This window comes from Ruditapes philippinarum, unplaced genomic scaffold (assembly GCF_026571515.1).
Source record: "Ruditapes philippinarum isolate M1 unplaced genomic scaffold, ASM2657151v2 ctg1435_1_1_1_1, whole genome shotgun sequence".
In the NCBI taxonomy this organism is placed as follows: Eukaryota; Metazoa; Mollusca; class Bivalvia; order Venerida; family Veneridae; genus Ruditapes; species Ruditapes philippinarum.
Genome location: NW_026865317.1, coordinates 263438 through 290101, shown reverse-complemented (window position 1 = coordinate 290101; position 26664 = coordinate 263438). Strand labels below are relative to the sequence as shown.

General features: G+C 31.2%; 1 protein-coding gene across 1 annotated transcript in view; it reads left to right on the top strand.

The window, feature by feature from the left end:
- LOC132728606 (inositol 1,4,5-trisphosphate receptor type 1-like) overlaps positions 1-26664 on the top strand; it is a 132750-nt gene that overhangs the window by 49586 nt on the left and 56500 nt on the right. The window contains exons 25-37 of the mRNA XM_060714279.1: positions 339-476; positions 1815-1940; positions 3957-4157; positions 4620-4871; positions 5502-5627; positions 6888-7016; positions 7649-7769; positions 10002-10022; positions 13773-13796; positions 21446-21621; positions 22903-23051; positions 24376-24487; positions 25808-25852. Of these exons, the coding sequence (XP_060570262.1) occupies positions 339-476; positions 1815-1940; positions 3957-4157; positions 4620-4871; positions 5502-5627; positions 6888-7016; positions 7649-7769; positions 10002-10022; positions 13773-13796; positions 21446-21621; positions 22903-23051; positions 24376-24487; positions 25808-25852 (1620 nt within the window). The remainder of the gene's footprint in view (positions 1-338; positions 477-1814; positions 1941-3956; positions 4158-4619; positions 4872-5501; positions 5628-6887; positions 7017-7648; positions 7770-10001; positions 10023-13772; positions 13797-21445; positions 21622-22902; positions 23052-24375; positions 24488-25807; positions 25853-26664) is intronic.

Sequence of the window (26664 nt, the reverse complement as noted above, 5' to 3'; positions counted from 1 at the left end):
CTGTAAAATCTCTTCTTTAAAGAAACATTGGATTGCCCCTGATGGGCTTTGAACCCACATGGCTAGCGATCCTTTAATTACTTCTCTGAAGCGTTTACCACTCTGCCATGCCACCATACATTGTAATCTTAGATAATAAATTTCAGGTAAAACAGAAAACAATATCTTTTGCATACCTTAATATTAATTCAAATAATGTCCAGATGATATTCCTTTGGCCAAATTACAATTATAAAAAAATCAGATTTAATCAAGAGTTGTTGAATGTTTTAACATAGAAAAAATTATATTGAGTCTTATAAATTTGAAAGCTTGATTAAAGATGACTTTATTTGCAGATATTGATAAGGTTGACAAGTCTATGTGTACATAATACATCAGAAGGTGTGAAGGCACGCAAACATGAGCAGAGACTTTTGAGAAATATGAGTGCTTACTCTGTAGTCCTTGAACTGCTACAGATACCTTATGATAAGGTAAATTAATACTCATGTTTGATCCTTTGTTGTTTTCTTTAGGTATGAAAGGAGCGCAACTGAGGTCCAAAGGCCTAAAAACATACATGCAATTTAAAATACTATATTACATATGTCAATGATGGTATAAAATGGAAAATATGAAAAAAATATACTCAGAATTAAATTGAAGAATAAATATTTAGTACCATTAATAGACATATTTGAGTTGGAAGCATTTAAATCCTTTTCATTTTTAGGTAAAAATGATTATTCTGGAAAAACTGAGAAAGCAAATAGTATATATGAGCCGCGTCATGACAAAACCAACATAATGGGTTTGCGACCAGCATGGATCCAGACCAACCTGCGCTTCGCACAGTCTGATCAGGATCCATGCTGTTCGCTGTCAGTATCTCTACTTGTAATATAGTTTGTAAGCGAACAGCATGGATCCTGATCAGACTGCGCAGATGCGCAGGCTGGTCTGGATCCATGCTGGTCGCAAACCCATTATGTTGGTTTTGTCATGGCACGGCTCATATAAATCTCGGAAAAATATTTCTAGTTGTGTCTTGTCAAAAAGTCTCAGTCAAGTCTCTTTAGTAATGAATTTATAATGCTATATAGTCACGTTCTTTCTGTGGTTGAAATAAGAATTTATTGTTGACTGCAGCAGCGGTGTTCTTCAGTAGTATAAACATTTTAGCTTGAACTTATAAAAGTGCTTTAAATTTTTTAACTTTTCTATGCACTTAAACTTTTAATGAACTAACATGATGATTTAGTGTCATATTTTGTTGTTATTATACATTGTTAAATACAATACTAAATTCTATTGGACGAGTTCACAGCTGTCAAAGATATATTTGCCAAGAAACAAGTCGAATCATTTTTGTTTTTGCAGCTGTATACAAGTCCAGTCAGTATCAGTATTGTACTCAACAATGTATATAACCTTTTTACCAATTTATAGTAGTTTGACAGAACTATGTAGCGTCTAGTACAGTATGGATTTGATATGGATTTTTGTACTCTGATAATGAAAACAGACATCATTATACATGTATTTGATTTTATAATACTGCATGTTTGTAACATTGCTTTTCATTGGATAATTACAATGTTTATATAGATTTATATAAATGGCAATTAATACAATACTGTTGGCAATTTATGAAGGAACTTCACTTTTTAAAAAAACAAAATAAGATACTTACTGTATTATGGATTTGTTATGAATATTTCTGACAGGTTATATGGCCGTATATAAATTCTGTTTGCAATGTAACCATTTATATAAGGTAATTTAACCTGTCTTAATATTTTATAATATAAGCATATTCTGTATTATTTCAGCATTCTGACATCAGGATGATGGAGCTGATGAAATTAGCTCACAAATTTCTACAATCATTTTGTCTGGAGAATCAACAAAATCAAGCTTTGCTTCATCAAAGTCTGGAACTGTTCCTCACTTCTGGGGTATGTACAGAAATGTTATGTTCTACGAAATAAACATTGAAATGAGCAATTTGATAGCTATTTTACAAATTGGGGACCAGTTGTCCAGTAGTAGCTCATTTGTTTTGGGATCAAGATGTTCTGGATTGAAATCTTTTATGAAAGTTGCTAATTTATTTTGAAAAAGACATTAATCTGCATTGCCTCACTTTAAGCAGCTGTTAATGGCCATGTATCACACACAATTTCAGGTCTTTTACATTGTACATTTTTTCATATTTCATTGTTCAGAATGAAAATTATATAGAGGATATTTGTTTGTTTTGCATGTAAGATTGAAATATAATTTCACTGAGTCGAAACACCAGAATTGCAAATATTTCACCGAGTGGCGTATAGCCACCCGAAGTGAAATTATAATAGCTGTGTTGTTCACGAATGAAATATATCTTCAACCTTATATGTAAAAACAAAATAAATTTTTCTTTTTATTTCATGCTTTTTTAGTGATTTTTTAAGTATTTTTTACTGCACTTTTACCGCGTAACGTCGCCGCATTCCCTTTGTGACGTCATCAAATTCATGACGTCAAAACATCATCGAATGAAAAATAAGTTCTATTACAGAATTTCTTTTCCTAAAGAAGCAAAATTACGTATCAACCGGATTTATTTCTGGCTGTTATTCCATTTAAGTTAAATTTTCTTCATCCGCAATTCAGATATGTCGGCTACAGTGAAAAATTATATTTTATAAATTTCACTAGTGGTTTATCAGAATATAATCATCTGGTATATTACAATAAAACACTGGAAAGCATGAAATAAAATGATTTAATTGATGAATATCAGCTAACAAACAGTAACATAAAAGTGGTCACAGAATATCACCCTGAGTGTTTAAGGTACATTGTAAATAGGCTATATAAGTAATTAAAGACAGTTTTTTGCTAAAACACAGTAGACACTGTAATATTTAACAAATTTTATTTGATGTGGTAAAAACCTAGCAGAACTAATAAGATAAGCAGTGAACTGTAGGTAAAGATGTTATGTGTTTAATCCTAGTTACCGTGATATTAGCGCTGTATTTTGTAATATAAAAACTTAATTGTTAATTAAAAGTCAAAAAGCTCCTGATAAGAGGTTAATACACGGCAGAGTAGGGCCGGAAGGTGATAATCGTCCCTGATGGAAATATGGCCCTCGGCACCCCCCCCATAGCCCTCGGGTCCATTATTCATTTTGCGGGCCGATTATCACCTTCTGCCCTACTCTGACGTGTATTAATGTCTTTAATACACTTCGGTAGATCTAACAGTAAGCATTTAAAAAAAAAAAAAAAAAAAAAAAAAAAAAAAAAAAAAAAAAAAACCAACAACAAAGTTCTTTCGTTTCAAAATTCTTGTCTACTCTTCTAACTACTTTCTGTACTTGAGATGTTTACTGTTTGTGTGTTCCAAAGCAGTAGAATCTAGAACAGCAAGTTTTATTTTCATTTTTTTTCGGAATGGAATTTGTTCGATTTTATTTCTTCAAATTTCAATAGTAACCAAAAAATGTGTTTGCACTAAATACGCTTAAGCTCTCATAATTAAAAAATTAAAGCGATTCGTGCTGACAATCCTTACTTTCACTTTTTACCAGTTAACTGTTTGATGACGTAAAAATATGACGTCATTGTTTACAGTTTGTGCACGTGCACATGTTCTGAGGACTGATAACTAGTTCTCGGCCCCGGGCCGCAAACTCATAATAGGTCACGTGACACTCATAATCAGTTGAAATCATAGGCAATTTTGTTACTATATATAGTAACAAGTGTATTAATAGGTTTTAATATGCTGGGAAATTATGTTATGGATAGTTAGGGGTCAATGGTATTTTATATCTGAAATTAAAGCATTCTTGAGTTGTCATGATCAAAGATTGCTAGAGACAAACATTTCATTTGTATTAAATTTTAGCAGGACTGAAGACTCATCTAAACGAAAAATTTGTGTGCTAATGGGGATAAATATTACTATGTATATTGTAGATTTTGGAGACACAGACTTGCACGGCAATCTTCAGGGACAATGCAATGTTAGCCAATGAGATAACAGATAATGTTATACAACATTTTGTACATGCTATAGAAACTAACGGTAGACATGTACAGTATCTGAAATTCCTACAGACTGTAGTGAAGGCAGAGGGACAGTATATCAGGAAAACACAGGATATGGTCATGGCAGAGGTAATATAACTTCACCAGTAGGATAGATATGTCATAGGTCAAAATTATCGTATGGTTAATGATTAGGACTAGTAATCTAAGGATTGTCAGTGGTGTGGGTTCAAATCCAGTCAGGGGCAAGCTGTTCTTTCCTTGAAGGTTGATGGCTACACAAAGGGTTAGCTAAAATATGTGTCAAATTTAAGATCTTGAAAAATGTCATATAGTGCTAGTGTATGAAAATATGAAGGGAAACAACTGTTGTACAAAAAACATTAAAGTGAAAAATGTAGTTACTTCCCTTGCTCAATAAATGTAAAAGATTGTTAAAAAAATTTAAAACAAAATTATTACATAAGTAATTAACTCATTTGTACTCTAAAGTTCTCAATGGTTTAGATTGTATATAATTCAATGCAATTGATGCTAAAAATATTGTTGAGATATTCATGAAACTATATTTCTATTTCTATTATTTGACAGTTAGTGAATGTTGGTGAAGAAGTTCTTCTGTTCTACAATGACCGACTGTCGTTCCAAAATCTTGTGTCTTTGATGCAGTCAGAAGAGTTGAGGAATGATGATAATAGTGTCCTTAACTATCACATCAATCTCGTGCAGCTGCTGGCACTGTGTACCGAGGGCAAGAATGTATACACAGAGATAAAGTGTCATTCTCTACTACCGTTAGATGACATTGTTAGAGTGGTGACACATAAAGATTGTATTCCAGAGGTGCATTGATGTTTATTATGTTTAGAATTCTAAAATACAGTAATACCCTTAAAAAAAGGCTATCAGGTTAGGCCGTTAGTACAAATGAAAAGGAAAAGAAGAAGGAAGAATTGATGACTCAATTTTATTAGCTCGACTAAAGAATGAGGGACTGTTTTACTCAACCAGGTTTCAGCATTGCCTTCAGACATTTGTTAAGTTTTTGCATGTATGTTTACTTGTTATCTCAGAAATACTAAAGGGAATAGTTGAAACCCTTAACATACTTGTTCCACTGCGATTATCAAACATGATTGGCACAGGTACCATAACTCTAAGTTAACTTTTTACAAAGTTATGCCCCTGTTTTTGTCAAGCACTGAGAAAAGTTGAGCATGCTGTGTTATAGACATCTCTTGTTTAGTTTGCTTATCAAAGAATGAATTCCTCATTAAAGGTTATATTGATGATACCGTAATATATTTCATTGGAGAAAAGAAGTTTGTACATTTTATCTTTTAAGGATTGAAAAGCTTTTATGATTGTAAAGCTGGAACGTCGCGATATGACCTATACTGTGTCGATGTGACGTAAAACCCAAAACAAAAACAAAAAAAACAAAAAAATGATTGTGTTATGATTATTTTTCAGGTAAAGTCTGCCTACATCAACTTTCTCAACCATTGTTATATAGACACAGAGGTAGAAATGAAGGAGATTTATACCAGTAGTCATATGTGGACATTGTTTGAAAACTTTCTTCTTGATATGGCTTTTGTGAGTTTTTAATATCTATTTTACATGTCCTTTTAATGACATGATAGCTTAGATTAGTTTCATATTAGTTGCTCCTATAACAGTTAAAGTCTATTGATTTCCTGATACTTGCCTCTTTCAGCTATAAGTTTGAGTCCCAGATGAAACTTTAAACTTGTTTTCAATTGAAACTGTTATCAGGCAAGCTTGCAGGAGCCTGTTTAACCAAAATAATGATGTAAATGTAACACAAAATGTCCATGATAGTCAAGAGTAATGTGATGTCATTTCTGTCTTAGTGATGAGATAATGATACAAAATGTGGATTTTTCTTTAACCCTTAGCGTACAGATTTTACCCATGCAATCAGTGCACACCTGTGCACCTCTTCTGATCCTTTTCTGCACTGTTTGTTAATCTATAAGTACTTATTTTTAAATTATTCCTGAAAATGATTATTGGTTTTGTGGAAAAGTCCATTGAAGATATTTAATATGGAAAGGGTTAAGGTACAAGACAGTAATCCTGGAAAATCATGAAAATTTGGTGCTTCATGAATGATAATGATTAACTTAGTGAGAAACAATATTTTGTAATAATGTCAGATCTAAACTAAAAGTGGACAATATTCACCATATTCAATATAACTCGTGTTCAGTTCTCCTAGGAATTTGGTTCCATTGAATAAACACTTTGATTGCATATCAAAGTGAATGTATAATATAGCAGTAATTTCAGCCTTCACATCTATGTACATTAATTGTATTGATAGCTGATTTTTTGAAAATTTTGATCTTAAAATTACTATAATTATCAATGGATATGTTTAAAATTTACAAGGTAAGGCAAATACAAAGTTTTTGGAAATGGTTTTAAAGATATATTCACTCAAATTTGATAATAGAAAGTATTACATATCATCTCTTTGTAAATATAAAATAAACATGTTTTGACATCATACAAAGTAGATATGTTATGATTAAAACTCTACACACTATAGATGGTCACAATATGAACATATAGTATCAGTAAAGCAACTGGCAGGTTTTTTTCTAGAAAGGACAAACTGTACTTGACCTGTAATACGGAATGCAGCTTCCCATACATTATACATAGTATATTCATTCTATATAGTCAGGTTTGACATTTTCACTAAGACTTTTATAGATTGCAATTAATTTCTGTTATTAAAATATTTTACCAAATGATAAGCATATTTTTAAATAAGATTACAGTATAAAATTTTGTTAATTACAATGACTGAGATATTTTACATTACAGGTGTCAAATGCCACCAATGATCGTAAGCATGCTGATACAGCCCTTGAGAACTATGTTACAATCACAGTGATGAGCGTTATATCTACATTCTTCAACTCGCCTTTCTCTGACCAGAGCACTACTATACAGGTATAGATGCTTTTTATATATGAATTATTACCTCCCCTGGTCTCCATTTCCAGGCTTATATATTGCTGGCCTAAGATAAAAATCTCTCAGAATTCTGTCATTTTAAAGAAAAATTGATAAAAAATCTTTTACATATTGATGCTATAATAATCTTTCATATTTATAAAAGAATTTGATAATTTACCTAAGTCGGCTGTTTAAAATGATTTTTTTTTTGCAATTTTGTCAATTACATTATATAGAATATTGACCCCTAAAAGGGCTGCCACTTTTGGCAAGGGGGTAAAAACCTATATGCCAGGTACACAGTAGAAGGCCAGATTGTACATTTTTCCACTCTGACCATAATGTAATAGATGACTGCAGTAGTTTAACATACTGGTATTTAAAAAAAAAATGTTAAAATTTTGGTATTTAAAGCTTTTTTGTTACGGAACTACTGTTGAAAGAACAAAAGGTCTGTTACATAAATTTATCAGGGGAAAGGTCAGCACAGCTTAATAAAATGTGTACAATTATTAAAACTTTTCAGTTTTTAAGGCTACAGAATTTGCTAAATACTACTACTAGTGGCAAAAAATAAGACTAAAAATAACAGGCAAATATATATTTTGTTAAATGGTTCTTTTCAGTCGAGACAGCCGATGTTTGTTAAGTTATTACAAGGGGCATTCAGGTTATCTCACTGTTCATGGCTTACTGGACCACAAAATTTGAGCGTACAGGACTGCATTAAAACATTGTCAAATATAGGTAGGTTATGTTACCATGTTAATATTATTCTCATATATTGTATAGCTTATATAGAACAATACATTTTAGTTCTTAATGTAGTCATTTTATTTTTATCAATTTATAACATTCTTTTTATCGCTATTTTTATGTTACCACTTTCTTAACGTCCACAAAACTCATTAAAATAGATTATTACACTACTGTGGTCACATAGTTGTTTTGTTTGGTTACTATGACAACAAGATTATCATGAATATATACTAGTACATCTTTAAAATCTCTCAATGATGGTCTGGTGATGCCTTATCATAGATATTGTGTTTGGTAAAAAGTTTTGTTCATATTTTTTTTAATTGTTTAATGTATTTACGATATCTTTTACAATGTATGTATCTTTGTTCAATATTGAGAGATTTTAAAATGTATTCAAGGTTTTTATTGCAGCCAATAAATTTAAAATTTTTGTATTTACTGGCCCGAATTCATGTTTTGAATTTATTCTACATGTACTATATAGATTAACTTAATTTTCTTAAAATTTACACTGGCCCAAACTAATTTACACCGGCCATGGTCCACAGGGCCAGTGCTAAATTCGATGACTTATTAATGTCAATTATGTTCCCAGAACTCATGAAATGAAATATATAAGATATTCAGTTTTTACAAAAAGTTCAAAGTTTATAGTATTGATAAAAGATGCTATTAAAGTAATAAATTAGTTTTTTGGTCTGTAAATTAGCGTTAACCCTTACTTTGCTAAATATCTTAAATGGACTTGTCCATCTTTCAATCTGGACAATGCCATTCATCATTTTGAGGGAAAATTTCAAAATAAGTTCTAACTGAATAAGAAATGGTGTAGACCATATCAGATGGCATGGATGTGACAGCTGATCTTGGTCTGCACTAGTGGCATGGGTATATTCAGGTGCAGCAAGCAAGAGGCTAAGAATTAAAGCTAAAAAAGGGAATGCTAGTATGGGGAAAAGTTTATAAAGGGAAAAAAAAGCATTTTAGGTTTTGCTTCTGTAATAATTTAGATGACATAGCTTTCCTAATAGCATGATAGTAGTGGCAATGTTTTATAACTTGACAACAGTCATTATTTCTATACATGTATATTTACAATGCCTTCTGTTGTAATAAGAAAGGCATGACATGTGCTTATCTGAACTGGTGGAGTTCATATAATCTCTTTGAATTGTATTTTTACCAGGGTGGCTAACTGATATATTTGGTATAGCTCACACAAGGAAATCATTTCTTGTGACTTTTTGAAAGATTTTCAATTGATAATAATAATAATAAAAAAAAACCAAGTTTCTTCCTTTGAACATGTTTTTAAAAATATCCTTTACTTATTTTAGTCAACTCAACTTATGTATTCATAGTATAAATATTACACAATAATTATGTCCTCTAGGAAAAAGAACAATTGCTATTCAAATGGGAAGAACTGACTTTCCTTTCTTTTTCTGATGGAAATTTACAGACAAATTTATAATGTTCCTTGAATGATGCTATAAGTAAACATGATACAAAAATATCTTGTGGATTGGCCATCTTGTTCGTCACACTTTCTCCTTGGTTATTTTAGTCAGCATTGAAATGCGCATTGTAAACTACAATGTAATTATAATAATGTGATGAAATCATTTTTATTTTTATGGCCGTTTTACAGCGTTACAGCATAATTATTAGACATGTACTGGCAAATGAAAACCTTGCTGACAGCTTTTATCTTCTTCATGAGTTTCCCTATGAATAAAATTAATACTGTTCAATACGTAAAAAAAGTTTCGATTGAAATCCTTATTTACTTAGCAATATTGAAACTCTACGTTGGGTAACCTCCACCTTTGCAAGATACTCATTTTGCTTCAGTAAAACAAAAGAAGTCCTTTCTTCATGAGACAAAAAATGGAAAAGGAAAAAAAGAAGATTGTATGTAACAGTTATTTGATTAAAGATCGATCTGCATAAATGAATCATTGCTTTAAAGTTTGAATTCAGATAATTTGTTATAGATTTTCTTTTATGTCGTCGTTACTTGCCTGGATGGGGAGGGGTGTGGGGGACCGGAGGATTGATATATTTCTGAAATTGTCCGTCACGCTGTGTGTAAAAATTGACAAAGCTATTGAATGTAAGAGCATCACATTTCTTTGTGAGATAAAGTATTTGGCCGGCATGCTAATGGAAACGAAGCAAATTTTGTACTTTTTTATGTTTTACTTTTTCTTACAGCTGCTACTCAGTTTGATCCAAGTGAGTTTTAGAGTGCAATGTTTTTGTCCTATTTTTACCTTAAAAGTTGCTATGTTAATTGTCCAGAAACTACGCTATAACTTGACCTTGTCATGCCATAGAAAAAGAGTTTATATTTTGTTAAGCTACACTAATACAATGTAAAGGTTTGGTTCAATGTATACAGAAGACTGTTACTTGGTTGGAATGGCAAAATTAGATATATTTTTTGCATAGAATTACTAAATTAAAGTTAGTAACATTAGTTTTTGTAAATTTTGACCGGTAACTATTCGGTAACTGAAATTGTAAAGAGTTTATTACCAGTACAGACCCAGACAGAGGCTGAATATTGTGTATATAGTCTAACCAGACTGTATTCTTATAGAAGGCAAACAGTGAAATATCCCTATAAGTGTATATATATATATGATCAGCGTTGAACAGGTCCAGGAAAATTCAGATATGGTTTGGGTTGTATTCTGATATTATTCTTCTTGTGATTATAAAATTCACATTTAAAACTTGATTTATTTTTCGAGCAAGTTTACCTTTATGAGAAAATATGGTCTCTTTAAAGTGTTTTTTCCACTTGCCTGCATATTTACGAAGATAAATATTGGATTGGATGGTTTGTTTGACTAATTTGTATAAGTTTTTTTGCAAAACAATGTAGTTTTGTTGACATCAATGTTTTCAAAGTCATTTGTTTTTCAAAGCTTTTTCATATTAATTATGCTGAAAAGTGTTTTGCAAAAAAACTCCAGACCAATACTCAGTGTGCTGGTTTCTAGCACACACCCACAAACAAAGTTTTTTCTAGGGCAGGGGTACATAGGGTATATAGAAGTGAGTGTGTTTGTCTGTTGGTTGGTCTGTTTTATTGTTGATGATTTTTATCATTTCCTGATGATAATTAAAGAAAGAAAACTTGTAATCAAACTTGGTATAAATATTTTTCTTTAATTGGGTTTTACTTTGTACCAAGACAGTTTTGGTCATATACAACTCTCCAGCTTGACTGGTGAAAAAGGGCCTCAGTAGAACCACGAACATTCCGTAAGCTAGCTGGATAGCTTTCTCATATGTAAGAATTCAAAGACGCTTGTGCAGCTCGAACCTACAGCAGTGAAAGGCAAGTGGTTTGAAGCCAATCACCTTAACCTTGGTAAAAACCTGGCATGTGTGGGGACTTCACTTGAGATTGCTTTTGGGGGCCCCCTGTTACCAAAAATTAGGAAAATGGTTTCCATTACAAATGAGATATAGTAATCAAACTTGGTATATAAAAAGGTAATGTGAAGGACTTTCTTTGGATTGTGTTTGGGCCCCCTAGGGTCAAAGTCTCTTTTATGAAAAATAAGAAAAAAGGTTGATAACTAAATTTAGGAATGAGATTAGGCAATGGATTATAATTATGTGCAAAGATATTAAATCATGAAATGCAGGGTTAGTTCAAATTTACCTTCAGTTGAATAATATTTTTACATATAGTAAATACCCTTTGATTTGGCTTCAGACGTTAAGTTCATATAGTTAAAGGTGGCGATGGGGTATACATTTCACCGGATAGCAGACTAGTTTATCTAGTGCTTAAAATAGCATCATTATTAATAGCTATATAACAATGACTGTGCCCTTTATATGCCTCTGGGCATATGGTAATTGAACTTTTCGTCTGTCCGTCCATCTGTAAAAGGTTAAATTAGCAATTTGGCTTCATAATTTACACACTAAATCAATACAAAGTACATGATCTAAGAAAGTTATGTAACTATGGCTTACATTTTTTCCCATGTTATTGCCCTTTTCACCACTTAGAATATGATTAATCTAAGTTGGCAAATTGGATATATCTAAAGTTCTACCTGTACAAATGGCTTCATAATATATCCATACTTACTTATCAATACAAAATATAAGCTTTTGCCAAGTTATATGGCTGTGCAATCCATATTTCCCAGTTATTTCCCTCTTTAACACTTTGAAAATAGGGCCTTGTAATTGGTTAACCTATTCAGGCAAGCTAGATTTATATTGACTTTCTCCTAATTACTTCATAGATTTTCAAATATCTTCCATATTTGTTTAAGGTAGAATCCTTCAATGGTCCTTTTTGTGGAGTAAGGGGGCCACTTGGGTGAAGGTCACTGTTATCAAATTGAATTTATACATTTTCATTCATTTTAAGTTGACGTCTTTCATGTTTAATACTGACTTGCCTAGATAAGTCCTCTTCTTTTGGGTCTAGTTAGAGGTCATGTAGTCCAAGGTCAAGGTCACCAATACCAAAAATATATTTTTACACATTTGTCCTCACCACTGTGGGTTCGAATCCCGACAGGGACTTTTGATTCTTTCATGTGAGGAAGCTATCCAGCTAGCTTACGGAATACTCAGGTGCCCGATCGTGCCTGAAATAATGCACGGAAGGGCACCTGAGGTCTTCCTCCACCAGTAAAGCTGAAACGTTGCGATATGACCTATACTCTGTCGATGTGACGTAAAACCCAAAACAAACAAACAACAAAATTTACACATTTGTAACACTTTTTGTTTTGACAGATGTCTTTTATTTTTGGTAGGAATATAAATTGAGAAGTCTTCTACCTTAGGAAGGAGTAAGGGGTCAGTTGGGTAAAGTTCACTACAATACAATACAGCCTTTTTTATTGACAGATGTCTGTCATATTTGGTAGGAATATAACTTGCATTGTCTGTCTTCTTGACCTTTAGATTGAATGGTCATGGGTGCCAATTATAGATGTCTTAACATTTTCTTTAGCTATTTGCTGAATCTTACAGCCTTTATCTATTGATGATGTTTTTCATATTTGGAAGGAACATGCCTTGGATATGGTCCTGTGATGAGAGTCACAAGGTCAATGTCACATGTCCTTAAAATAGGATTTTTTATACTTTTTTGTTAAACAGCCTTTGTATTATTTTGTTTACCAATTTCTCATGTTTAGAAGGAACATATTCAGTTGGTCCTTTAAGTTTGGCCACTTGGTTCAAAGTCAAGGTTATTCATTCATATTTTATTTGATAAATTTTTATATTTGTAAGTTGAATATTTTATACTTCATCAAATAGCAGTGACTTGCCAACTTAAATTTTTCACAATTACAAAATGCCATGGAATGGGTAAATGTTTTGAAAACGTTTTACTGACAGTATCTAGGCTGGGGGCATTTGTGTTTTACAAAAACTTTCCTATTTTGTCTTGGAATAAATGTCAATCCCATAATCAACACATTCTCAACAAAGGGTATTTACCTTCCCTTATAGTTATTTTTTGGGGGAAATGTTATTTGTTGAGATTTACAAACAATCTATTTTAGCCAAAAAAGAAAACCTGACAAAACTATCCTTTCCCTGATCTATCGTATTCTAATTATCAGAATTTTACCATAACATATTTGTTAACAAAAGAGCACATGTCAATGCCTTTGGTTAAATGTATTGTTATTCAAATAAAAGGTCAAAGTAGGGATCTATCAATAGCAAAGGATTGGTATTTCTTTATGAATACTAATAGATGCACAAACTGTCTTTAAATTGCTCATCATCCCCAATCATGTGTTATGAAACAACAGCCTCTTGATGAGTTTAGATTTTGGTCTAAGGTAATAGAGTACATGTTTTATGATGGTTCTCTCAAACATTTAGCTTACTTACATTGCAAGCAAGTTAAGTTAGAGACCTTATATATTCAAGTTTGTTATTTGCCTTGCTAAATGATAATTTTTTACTGCTGTTTTTACATAGATACTACCAAACAGTATTTCTTAGGTTAAGTATTGTTTAGATTTTCTATATTTCTGTTTCCTAAATGGCACTGGCAGCAAACATACATTCCGAGCTTCAAGTATTTTGTCCACGCAAAAAGAGAAAAGAAAATTTGCATGTATTCAGATTGCATTGAGTGTCACCGCTGCCTTTTGTACGTCAAAGTCACTAAGTGCTATAAAAATGTCATTCTTAAGATCTTTTTCAAACTGTGTGAGTTACTTTCTTTCATAGTACCAATACACTTGATAATGGCATCTCTGTGAGTTCTTTCCCTTGATAATGGCAACTCTTTATGTAACTTCCCATGAAATTGGCAACTCTATAAGTTAATTCACTTGATAATGGGGACTTTTAAGTTACTTCCCTTGATAATGGCAACTCTTTAAGTAACTTCCCTTAATAATGATAACTCTTTAAGTTATTTCCTTTGATAATGGCAACTCTTTATGTGACTTCTTTTGATAATGGTAACTCTTTATGTTACTTCCCTTGATAATGTCAACTCTTTATGTATCTTCCCATGAAAATAGCAACTCTATAAGTAAATTCCCTTGATAATGGGGACTCTTTTAATTTACTTCCTTTGATAATGGTAACTCTTTATGTTACTTCCCTTGATAATTGTAATTCTTTAAGTTACTTCTCTTGATAACAGCAACTCTTTATGTTACTTCCCTTGGTAATGGTAACTCTTTATGTTACTTCCCTTGATAAAGGCAACTCTTTGTTACTTCCCTTGATAATGGCAACTTTTTATGTTACTTCCCTTGATACTGGAAAGTCTTTAAGTTATTTCCCTTGATAATGGGGACTCTTTTAAGTTATTTCCCTAAATTGATAATTGAAACTCTTTATGTTACTTTCCTTGATAATTGCAACGCCTTATGTTACTTCCCATGATAATGGAAAGTCTTTAAGTTATTTCCCTTGATAATTGGAACTCTTTATGTTACTTCCCTTGATAATGGTAACTCTTTATGTTACTTCCTTTCATAATGGTAACTCTTCATGTTACCTTCCATAATGGCAACTCCCTTGATAATGGTTAATCTCTATGTTACTTCCCTTGATGATGGCAACTCTTTGTCTTACTTCCCGTGATAATGGCAACTCCCTTGATAATGCAAACTATGTCAGTATGATATTTACAATATGAGTTACTGCCTTTTATAATCATTAATGGCAACAGGCCATTATTGTTCCAGTGTAAAGCAACATCATTTTGCGCATTCTGCTATGTTTATTTAAGACTGCTTCAGTGTAGTAAATTTTTTATGAAACTCTTGCAATTGCAGTTTCAAAAAGAAAAATCCATTGTATGAATTTAGCAGGGAAATTTTTCTTTTCTAAGGAAGTTTAAAGTTCTTTTGATCTCCATGCTTTAGCTAGAGATGTTTTGGAGCAGTTTTCAGAGGTTTTTTAGAGTAGCCATTAGAGCTTACGTAGAAACTTTGTACATTATAGTCATATCTACCTAAAAGCCCTATCAAAATTAAGCAATGAGTTAATGATAATGTTCATACTGTCCAACAGAATAGAATATGCTGCAACTATCATTTGGCACACTGCCAACATCTCTATAATGCATTTTTACCCGAGAATGCAGTGAATGTTAAAATTTTCTGGATGTAAAGCTTACCTTATTGTGACCATTGGTTGTTGTTTGTCTGTCCGTCTTTCTATCCTTGAGACATCATCTTAAGACTTGATCCTATCAAGTTTGAATGAAAACAGATAAAAAATGTATTAAAATTCTAGTGAGAATTGCACTTTCCACGTCCCAAATGTTGTTTGAAATTGCTAAGCACTTGACAATGAATTTGTCTTAAGTTTCACACTTTTTTGTTTGTTTTAGTGAATGCTTAACATTTGAATGCAATTTTTGAATTTATGTTTGATGATTTGTTTTATGATATTGCTATGTATATGAAGTCAATCTTTACAAAGTAAAATGTGCATGATAGTTTGAGTTATTATTAAAATAATTACTAGTATTCACTTTAAGCCTATAGACTTTTAAATTCTTAAGAAAAACAAAGTTTTTTTAGAAAGTTTGTTTAGTAGACTTGGAACTTCCCTACACATTCTTATGACATAGATCCCTAATCTGTCTTAATTCTAATTATCAGATTAGTGGAATACAATATATATATGTATCACCACAAATTTTTTTCACCGAAAGAACAAAATGTCCGAGTTTGCGGTTAAATCGATTGTTATTCAAATAAAAGGTCAGAGTAGGGATCTATCAATTGGATTCAAGTAATCCAAAGGTTGATGCTCTGTTGGGAGCAGAATTGAAGTTTAGCAAATAAGCCTGAAAGGTAGAATTAATATTTGCATCCTGTAATGCATAACATGATATGTAATTGGTAAGTTAATTATTTTATCTTCAAATAAGATATCAGTAGTATTATAACATACAATCTAGAGATGGGATACCCTATCTCAAAATGATCCTTTAATACTGAAGGTCTTTTTTCTTTATTTTTTTTTATCAAGGCTTTCAAACTTTATGATGTAATAAAGATAGCAATTTAATTGTTTTTAGAAAGCCAGTCAATTATTTTAGCCAGTTAAATGTATTTAGAAGGTCAGTTTATTGTTTTTAGTTACCCAGTTATTTGTTTTCAGATAGCCAATTAATTAATTGTTATCAGATAATTAAGTAATTGTTCTGAGATAGTTAAACAATCTCTAGTTGTTTATCTGTCCTTTGATTAGACTGTAAATTATAAGATGGTGTATGAATTTGTTAGCAGGAATTTGACTTGTCTATGCATGAACACTATGAATTCTTGCTTTACAAGCATGTTGTGTTTTATAGCTATACAATTTGAGGGTGAGATAGATTTTAAAATGCTTTTATGATAGTTTGGTTTGAACCTTTACCTTCAATGAATATACATGTATAAGTTACACATAATTTGTGCAACACATTAATCATGATAATTATACTGTACTGATTAGAAATAAAATTGTTCTGAAAATTGTGCACGACAAAATATATTCAAAAATCTGCACTAGAAAAAAATGCAAAAAACACTAGCTGCACTACAAAATATATGCAGGAAACAAGTAGTGCAAGAAATAATTGAAACATGTATGTTTTGTATCAAGCTGTGTAAAAAGTTGTCTAAAATTATGTATTTCTAAAGGTATATTCATTATACTATCATAATTATTGCTTACAAAACAAAATTTGGTAATGATCTGATATGTTATAAAATTTAATAGTAGTATCCGTCTAAGTCTGCCATCTTTCTTATTTGTTACAGATGACATGCATGGCTTTGTCCTTGCATGTTTAACAAAAATTTCCCATAATGTATACTTGATATACAAATAAAAATCACATGTAATGATTTTTGTAAAAGTCACTCTGTCACCACAGTAAGGCCTTATTGTTTAGGAATTTATATACATGCATAACCATCGTGGGGTATCATATAACTATTTGCAAAGTTGATATTAAAAAGAAGTAGAAATTAAAGGAGTGGAGACAATAAATTCATTGTTACCTTATAGGAAATTTAATAAAAGACCTCATCCCTATTTTTTTGAAAGTCACTTTTATTAAATGTGCAAATTAAATTCAAATAGTTGTTTATGACTGTTGTCAGTAAGGGTGCAGTCTCTTCTACTGCACTTTTTAAGTACATGTGACTGATGTGGGCTTATAAAGCCTACCAAACAGAGAAAAAGAACAAAACTATTAAAAGAATAACAATATGAGCCGCGTCACAACAAAACCAACATAGTGTGTTTGTGACCAGCATGGATCCAGACCAGCCTGTGCATCCGATCTGATCCACGCTGTTCGCTTACCAACCCTATTACAAGTAGAGAAACTGATAGCGAACAGCATTGATCCTGATCAGACTGCGCGGATGAGCAGGCTGGTCTGGATCCATGCTGGTCGCAAACGCACTACGTTGGTTTTATCATGGAGCTGCTCATATATACATGTACATCTTATGATAGAATCAGCTTTACAATTATCTTCATTGAAGGTAAAGATTCATATTTTGTTTTTTATGCTAGAAAGTTGTTGCAGAATGTTCAGTTTCCTGTATAAGTGATGTTTATCAATTTGTGTAACCCTAGTGCTTTTTAAGATTATGTTGATTTTAAAAGTCTTATTTTTAACCCTTTCAGTGTTTGCTTTGAGAAAGGCAGCTAAATTGCCACTCACTATCATATGGACAGACCAGCTGTTCATGTGGTGTGATTATTAATTTTAGCTATTTGTAATCATTATGATTTCCTAATGTTGTAAAATGGACAGATCTATATTAAAATGCAAGAAAGTTAATATATACAAGTGTATGGATGAAGGGGTTAAAAATAATAGCTAGAGTGAGCACAGCAAATAACATTCTTTCATCTATCTTTATTTGAAGTGCAATATACATCTATGACCTTCAAGGTCAAGAAAAGTGGACAGGTATTCTGTCCAATAATCTCTTCTTTAAGTTAAAATCCTTGGTGCAGCTCATGATTTTCTGGGACAATAAATGTCTTAATTTCAACTGCAAATTAATTATAAAATTTTTAATTTAATTTAAAAAAAAACAACAACAACAATTTTTGCAGCACAAAATAGTAAAACACAAATAAATAAATATAGGAAAAGATAGTTAAATTTTAAAGCTATTTACCCTGCAATAGTCTAACCTGCCTTGAACACTTTAATTTTGTTATTCATTGAGTGTTTTAGATATAGCTTTTTTTATTTGTTCATTGTCTGGGAAGTGTGCTGCTGTAAGAAATAATGGATATTTCTTGAATTTATCTTGTTCTGTGATATCTAGTATTCTGTTGTTTATATTAGTGTTAAGTTCATGTATTGCATACATTTATAGAAATGTTCTTTTCATACTTCTATTGCCTTTGACAGTTTTAAAATTAAATTTGAATATAAAATATTATATTTTAATTCTATAAAATCATTTATGGAAGAATTATCTGCAATTTAGTTGGTCCATTAATGTAATAATTTCAATAGCTTATTAAAAGTTAGTCATAGAAGTATTTGTAACATAAAAATGTGAAAAGCTCATTTCTGTAATTTGTGAACCTAATGCTTGTTTTCTTTTTTTGTGAGTTCTGTTTTACCATATTTTTAAATCATCTTCATATATTTTTGCTAAAGCTGAATTAGCTAGTAAGTACACTCTTTGATTTCACCACCTTTGTGACTACAATTTATATATAGTACATAAAAAAGGGAGATAACCAAGCTTTGAAAATAAGTAAAGGGCAACAACCATGAATTACTTTTTTCCTTATTTTATTTTGGAAGAGCACTCACTAAAGATATCAGAATTTTTCATGGTTTAAAATATAAGATATATTTTACAGTCTTACTTTGTTTATTTTAGTACTGAATGTAAAGTATCTTAGCACCAAAGTGGGGTTCAGAATGGGCACAAGGGCCACAACCCTTTATTTTATTAAAATCAACTTTAGTTACATTTTTGTTCTAAATGTGCAGTTGTTACAGTTAACATATCAAATATTTGTATAACTATTTAGGGTGATTGTTTTTTTCCATACATTTCCCTTGCATGTATTTGTTAATTAAGGGCCATAAATTTTACTTTACTATATTTTATGCAGGAGATTATGATTTGATACGATTTGCAGGTATTAATTGTGATGACTGACTGCACTGCTTTTTACACTATTTTCAAATGATTTATTTCACAGGGTTAGGGTTTTTTTCATATATATTTAATAAACAGATATTTGTGAGAAAAAATAAGGAAATACAATTGTGTTTTTATATGCCCCAGGCATGTAGTAATTGAAGTTTTGCTTTGTATGTCCTAACAAAGTTAACCTACCCCAGCAAGTTGGATAATTTATATGTTAAGTTATGTCTGTAAGAATGGCTACATTATTTACACACCTAATTAAAAATACAAAGTCCATAGACTTGGCAAACAATATTGCTGAGGCATCTATTTTTTTCCTAGATGCATCTATTTTTTTCTTCCCAGATATTTCCCCTTTTCCCCCATTTACCCCTATTTTAACATTAAAAGATACATAAGGTTAATCCAATTTTAAGAAGTTTGATACATTTGAGAAAAAGAACTATTGATATCTTTTAGTTTCATGTGATATACTCAATGATTTCTTTACAATCCTTGACTTGCTTACTAAATACTTATCCTGGTATAAGTGACGAAACTTTGCCTCTTCTTATTTCCTTTATGCACATTAAAGATTTTATGCACTTTAAGAAAGGTATGGTTTACTGATTCAGGTTGTATTAATACCAGTGGCTAAAATATTAGCATACTTACTGATCAAAATAAGACCTGAATCCTTGCAAGTTACATAACTTTGTGATATTCCTTTTATTTCCATTTACCTCCCCTTAAGGCACTTGTGTTTATGAATGTTTGATTTACCTTTCTTGGCACATTCAATATTTTTCAGCTTTATCAAATAGCAATGAAATGCCACTTTACAATTTTTTTCTGACAAGAGCAGAAGGTCATGACTGTTTCAAGTTAGACAACTGTGTTAAGACTATTTCTTGAGTATCCTCCCCTTCCTGAACTGAGTTAATAAGTAAACCTTTTTGGCAAATTGGTTACTGACATCATTGATTCCAGGGATCATGTTTATAATTTATTGAATGATGGTTTCATTTGTTTTTTTAAAGAAAAGGAAAAATAAAGAAAATTATTTTGAAATTGTAGGTTTTGAAACGTCAAAATGTTAAAAATTTCTGATTTTAAGGTGTACACATTGTAATGGTATTCTAGGTATGCACAAAGGATCAAGAACACTTGCACTTAGAAAAATCTACTGCATCCCAAATTACTTCCTTTCGCTTATTCCCAGATGACATCTGGCTTTACTGGAATATTATTTTAAGTCAAGTATTTGGAAAACAGAATTCTTTTCTTTCAACAAAAGTTCTAGATCATAAAGAAAGAGAAATTTTAACACCAATTTCATTTTTTTTTAATTCACCTTTTAAATCTTTGTTCTTAAGTAAAATTGTTTGCGTGTCAACACAGGTGTTTTAATTTAGAGCAAATTTAGATTTTAGTTTTTTTTATGCTGAAAGTTTAAATATCAAGAAGTTTCAAATAGGTGAATGGGGTCAATTTTATCATAATGCATTTAGCTGTTTGCGATTATTTTTAGATATGCATATTCAGCTGATTTTTTTTTGGTTATAAATTTTAGATATTCAGAAATTTAAAGCATATGTTAGCTAAATTAATAGCATAAATATACAGTATGGTAGCATAGGGCATTTAAAGTGACACTAAATTTTGTAATAGATTTAAAATTCAGTTCTTGCTTTTTATGATTAAGTTCAGTTTAGTAAACCATTGTATATCTTTAATGGGCTGTAAGTTTTACTTCTCTGCTTTCCATACATAAAATAAAGTAACAGTTTTATATAAGTTCTTTTTATTTAGCATTTGTGACATAATAGATATTTATAAAGTTAATCTTTCATGTTATAATTTCGAATTAAAGTAGTTTTTTTTTCTAGTGTTAAAACATGATTTAAATAATAATATAGAAGTAAAAATATAATTTGTAGGAAGTAATATAGATATAAATGAGAAAGATGAAGTCAGAATATAACTAGATATTTTATTGTTATATTTCAGCAAAGAATCGTGGGATTGCCATACCGTCTGACCTTGACACACAGGTTCACTCCATGTTTGAAAAATCCAACATGATGAAAAAGCACACGGCTAAATGGTTGAGTGGTCAGCGACAGAAACGCGAGTCAGTGGCGTGTGTATCACGTGATTACAAAAATATTATAGAGGGTCTTCAGGTGTGTTTCAAGCAGCATTCCTACTGCTTCATGCTAATTTTCATGAAAATTTTGAAATTTTATTAAATTGTATAATACTGTGAAGTGAACAACGAAAGTAATTTACTCTTTGTTGACTGCACTTGCACTCCACGTAAATTTCCAAAAGAGGTCAAAATATGCAAAAATATCCCTTAATACAAAATCAGTCATTTATCGCATATAACTTGTAAATTATTACTTGAATCTTGTATCTTTTTACTTTTTAGCTCGACTATTCGATAAGAATAAGTAGAGCTATTGTAGTTACCCGAGCGTCGGCGTTGGCGTAACCACTTATGTTAAAGTTTTTATAATACCTCAAATATGTTCAAAGTCCATTGACATATGGCTTTGAAACTTTGCACACTTGTTCACCATCATGACCCCAACCTGTAGACAGGAGGAGGTAACTCTATCAAGCATTTTGACTGAATTTTTCCTATTTTTCGACTTAGAATTTACGTTAAAAGTGTTTGTAATACCTCAAATATTTTCAAAGTCCATTGACATATGGCTTTGAAACTTTGCACACTTGTTCACCATCATGACCCCAACCTGTAGACAGGAGGCGGTAACTCTATCAAGCATTTTGACAGAATTTTTCCTATTTTTCGACTTAGAATTTACGTTAAAGTTTTTGTAATACCTCAAATATTTTCAAAGTCCATTGACATATGGCTTTGAAACTTTGTACACTTGTTCACCATCATGATCCCAACCTGTAGACAGGAGGCGGTAACTCTATCAAGCAATTTGACAGAATTATGCCCCTTTTCGACTTAGAATTTACGATAAAGTTTTTGTAATACCTCAAATATTTTCAAAGTTCATTGACATATGGCTTTGAAACTTTGTTGAAATTTTATACTCTTCTTTGACAGCATAATAGGGCTCTTTCCAATGCCTATAACTGTTATATGGATTTAAAGAAAAAATTTACCTTTTTTCTTTACTGAGAAAATTTTACTTTTTAATCAAGGCTTTTTTTACTATCAAGCACTAAGAATAGTCGAGAGTTGCTGTCCTACAGACATCTCTTGTCTTAAAATTCTAGTACTTTTTCCACAAGTTTGATTTATCTTGAAATATATTTGCTCATCTGGAGGCATGCAGTTTTTAATGTCAAAGTTACTTAAAAAAACAATCTCACTTTTGTTCTAAATTTTTATTGAAATGATTTTTGTATTGTGTTTATAAGCATAGAGTATTAGTAAAGTTTGTATGCATGGCTGTAAGTATTTTTTCAACTAAATATTTCAGGACATAGTAGTGTTACTGGAAGACCAATTAGCTCCCCTGGTTCAAGCAGAGTTGTCTGTCTTGGTAGATGTTTTGCATCAGCCAGATTTGCTGTTTGCTGCAGGAACTGAAGAGCGCAAGAAATGTGAAAGTGGTGGATTTATTTCTAGGTAAATGTTACATCCTACACAGTTAGATAGATATTTGTTATATCTTACTGTATTGCAATCCTACAATTTCTAAGTGGGCAGATTTAAACACTACTGCAGAATGATTTTTTTAAGCTTAACTAGAAAAGGAAGAGCTACTGTATGTGTATTTAAATTCGCTGAGGAGCGAATTTTTGCAGAAAGGTCCATTTTGGGGGTCTATAGAAATATTCAAGCTATTTTGAATTCGCGGAGTTGACTGCCGAATATTGCTACACATACAGTATTCCACTCACGCTGGTGTCGGCATCACACTTTGGTCAAGTTTTAGCATACAAGTAAATATCTCCAAAAGGGGAATGGATTAAAACTTTGCGCCCTTGTTCTCTGTCATGGCAGGGAAAATGGTAATTAGGCTATGTCAGAGTAATGCAATGTGATTATGTCTTTTAGCTTTGCCAGAGAGACATGTAGGATCATTCCATCAGTGTAATATACATTTAGGAGCTTCATTCCAGGCATAAACCATTAGTTGAACTGGTAATTTGAATTGGTTTATGTGGAAAAAACCATCTAAAGATCAAAGAAAAAGTTCTTGAGTTTTTGCCCCTACTTTTTCATCCTATGAAAAGTAAGCCAATTGCTAAGTTAGACTCTAATAAGAAGAAAAAACACATCTTAACACATACAGTCATATAAAAAAGTATCAAAGTAGATCTATTAATATAAATTTCACTCAGTGAGTGGAAGGATCATGTCTAAGAACCATAATTCTACCTTGTTTAATGTTTTGATTACCTCCCTTAAGTTTTATTTATTAAGTTAAGTTTAATGCTGTTTGTCCTAATGCATAAACTGTGATATCTCATTGAATAGAGCTTGTGAGTGGAGGAGCAAAGAAATATAACTCAACATTACTTATTTTCTGAATTATCTCCCTTTACAATGCTTGATTATGCTTGTTACACATTCTTTTATACAGTTTTTGTTTATCAACCAAATGTCTTTCATATTTGAGAGGAACATATTACCATGAATTTGTTTTACCTTTTAGTATAGTAAGAGGTCACTTAGGTCAAGGTCATTTGTGCTTTAAATAGAGTTTTTCACTTTTGCTAATTAGCAAAATTTTATATAACAAATATCAATATTTGTGTATCTTTTATCTTACAGCTTTATTTATTTACCAATGTGCATGGAAATACATTGAAGGATGTACAGGTTCTGTTGAAAGGACAAGTCCTTTACATAATGTCTGTAGAGAATGAATTTGTCTGCAATACTAGATAAATAACGTGATGATTGATAAAAACATTTACTATAAATTATTTTTCAAATATTCCAGGCTAATCCGGCACACAGAGAAGCTTTTAGAAGAAAAGCAGGAAAAACTATGCATCCAGGTCCTAGAGACGCTTAAGAAGATGATGAAGCTTGAAAATGACTATGGCGACAAGGTAAACACAATTATGAAAAACATTCTGAAATTAGTGAATGTGTTCGGCAGTTATAAGCTGAAATATATGAAATGTTTTTTTCCCATTATTTTTTTCTATCCACTATTTAGTGTGTTTATATAAACAGATTGGTGTGGCTTTATTATAATTATCTTTGGAACACATAATTTAAGAAAACAATTTAATTCATTTTGATATGAACTATTTTTTTTTAACTGAGGCCTTTGAACTAACAGGGGTTAGGAAGTTAATTTTTGCAGGTTTTTACCTTTTTTATTTTGTTGGGTGACAAAGAGGGGGGTGGATTTTGACAAGGAGGGTTTGCATTCTGAATCAGCTCTTCCCTATTATTTTCACAGTTTTCTGGGTTTTAATTTTGAAAATCTGTTTTACTAACAATTTTGGTTTAAAGTGAAAGTTATAACAATGCCATCTCTTTTACAAATAAAGTTAGGATGGTAAATGTTATAATCAAAACATCTTCATTTTATTTCAATCATGTTATTAACGTACTGGATGTCATAGGGTTGTGATGGGATTTGATTAAACAAGACAATTCTAATTCTAAAACTTATTCTTAGAATTTTAATAACGTCATACACTAAGTGGTCGGGGTAATTGCTCTACGTCATAACATATTTCATCCTAACAAAAACCGCAGCTCATCATCGTCCTTGAAAAGTAATTCTTGTCGTTGAGATTTGAAGTCCCACTTATGAGTATGATGTCATAAAAGTATAATAGGCACTAGAGAGGTAACAATTTGAGTCATTTTACACCGTTAGAGACGTCAAGAGCACTTGTTCAGATGAATTTTCCAATTAACTGTTTATAATTTTATGATTGTCAACTCTCAAGTGGGATTTAGTTTAATTCTTGTGGGCTTTGTGTAGGAAATATTTAGAATTCTATTGTTTTATATAAACCAATGAAATTATGTTTAGGTATAGGTTGAAACTTTAAAGAATAGTTTCTTTTTTTTTAAACTGTAGTTTTTTCGACAGTAAATGAATTAAATTAGTTTATTATTTTTTATTTATTAGTTTTTTTTTAGCATCAATGGTAAAAAGATGTGTATTAACTGTTATCTATAGCAATATGTTTTATTAAAATCCTTGTACATGAAATTTGTTATGACATAGAAAACAGAAAATTTATGTTCCAGCAGCTTGATTGAATTTTTTTTTTTTTTTTTTTTTTAATATTTGGAAAAAAATCATAAAAAATATACATTTGTGTTGTTAAAGAAATTAAAAAATTGTTATAATGAGTGTAAGCAGTAAGCTTAATATTTCAAAGTGCATGTACACTGAATTTCAGCCAGCTAAGAAAGAATTGCATATACATGCAGAGGCCAGAAAAAGGGTAGGCATTGTTACAAAAATAAACATGTTTTTAGTTACCCACGTTACATTATTAATACAACATATTTAATTGTTGCTGGTTACACTGTTAACTGTATTAATATACACATGTTTGAAACATTTATATGGGAGACAAAATGTTAAATAAAATGAGATTCAAACATGGGTATAATATAGGCTAAAACTTGATTCACATCATAGGTTTATCATATCTCCAGACTAAAATTGTCATCTATTATTCCCATTTTTTTTTTTTAAAGGGCCATTTTAAATATAGATTTTTAATTTTTGAAGTTTTGGCTGCTCTAGAAATTATGAATAAAGTTTCCTGTTTTAAGAAAGAACAAATTCTCAATTTTTTAAAATTCTTATCGTTGTAGATGCACTTCTGCTAGAAATAAGAATCAAATGTAGCCTATAGACATGACATAGTCAAACCTTTGTTTCAATATTATATTCAATTGTTACCCACTTTTTTCTAAAGAGATAAGTCATCGGGGAGGAAAGTAAATGATTTATGTTGTTTATGATGAAGTAGAAACAGAGCTACTTGATGACTTTATTATCCATATTGTCATCGTTCACGCTTATCTCTTGATCGTAAATGTTTTGAAGTGGGGACTCATTTACTTACAGTGCACTCAGGGACTTCTTTTTTAATGTCAGATAAAGATTTTATACGGAAGGAAAGGGGGTAGAGTACATATTATATTCCTGATTATACAGCTTCTGTTTTAACAATATTTTTATGTTTTTTTCATGATCAGATAAATTTGATTTTAAATTAGTCTTTTTTTTTGAAAATTCAGGTGT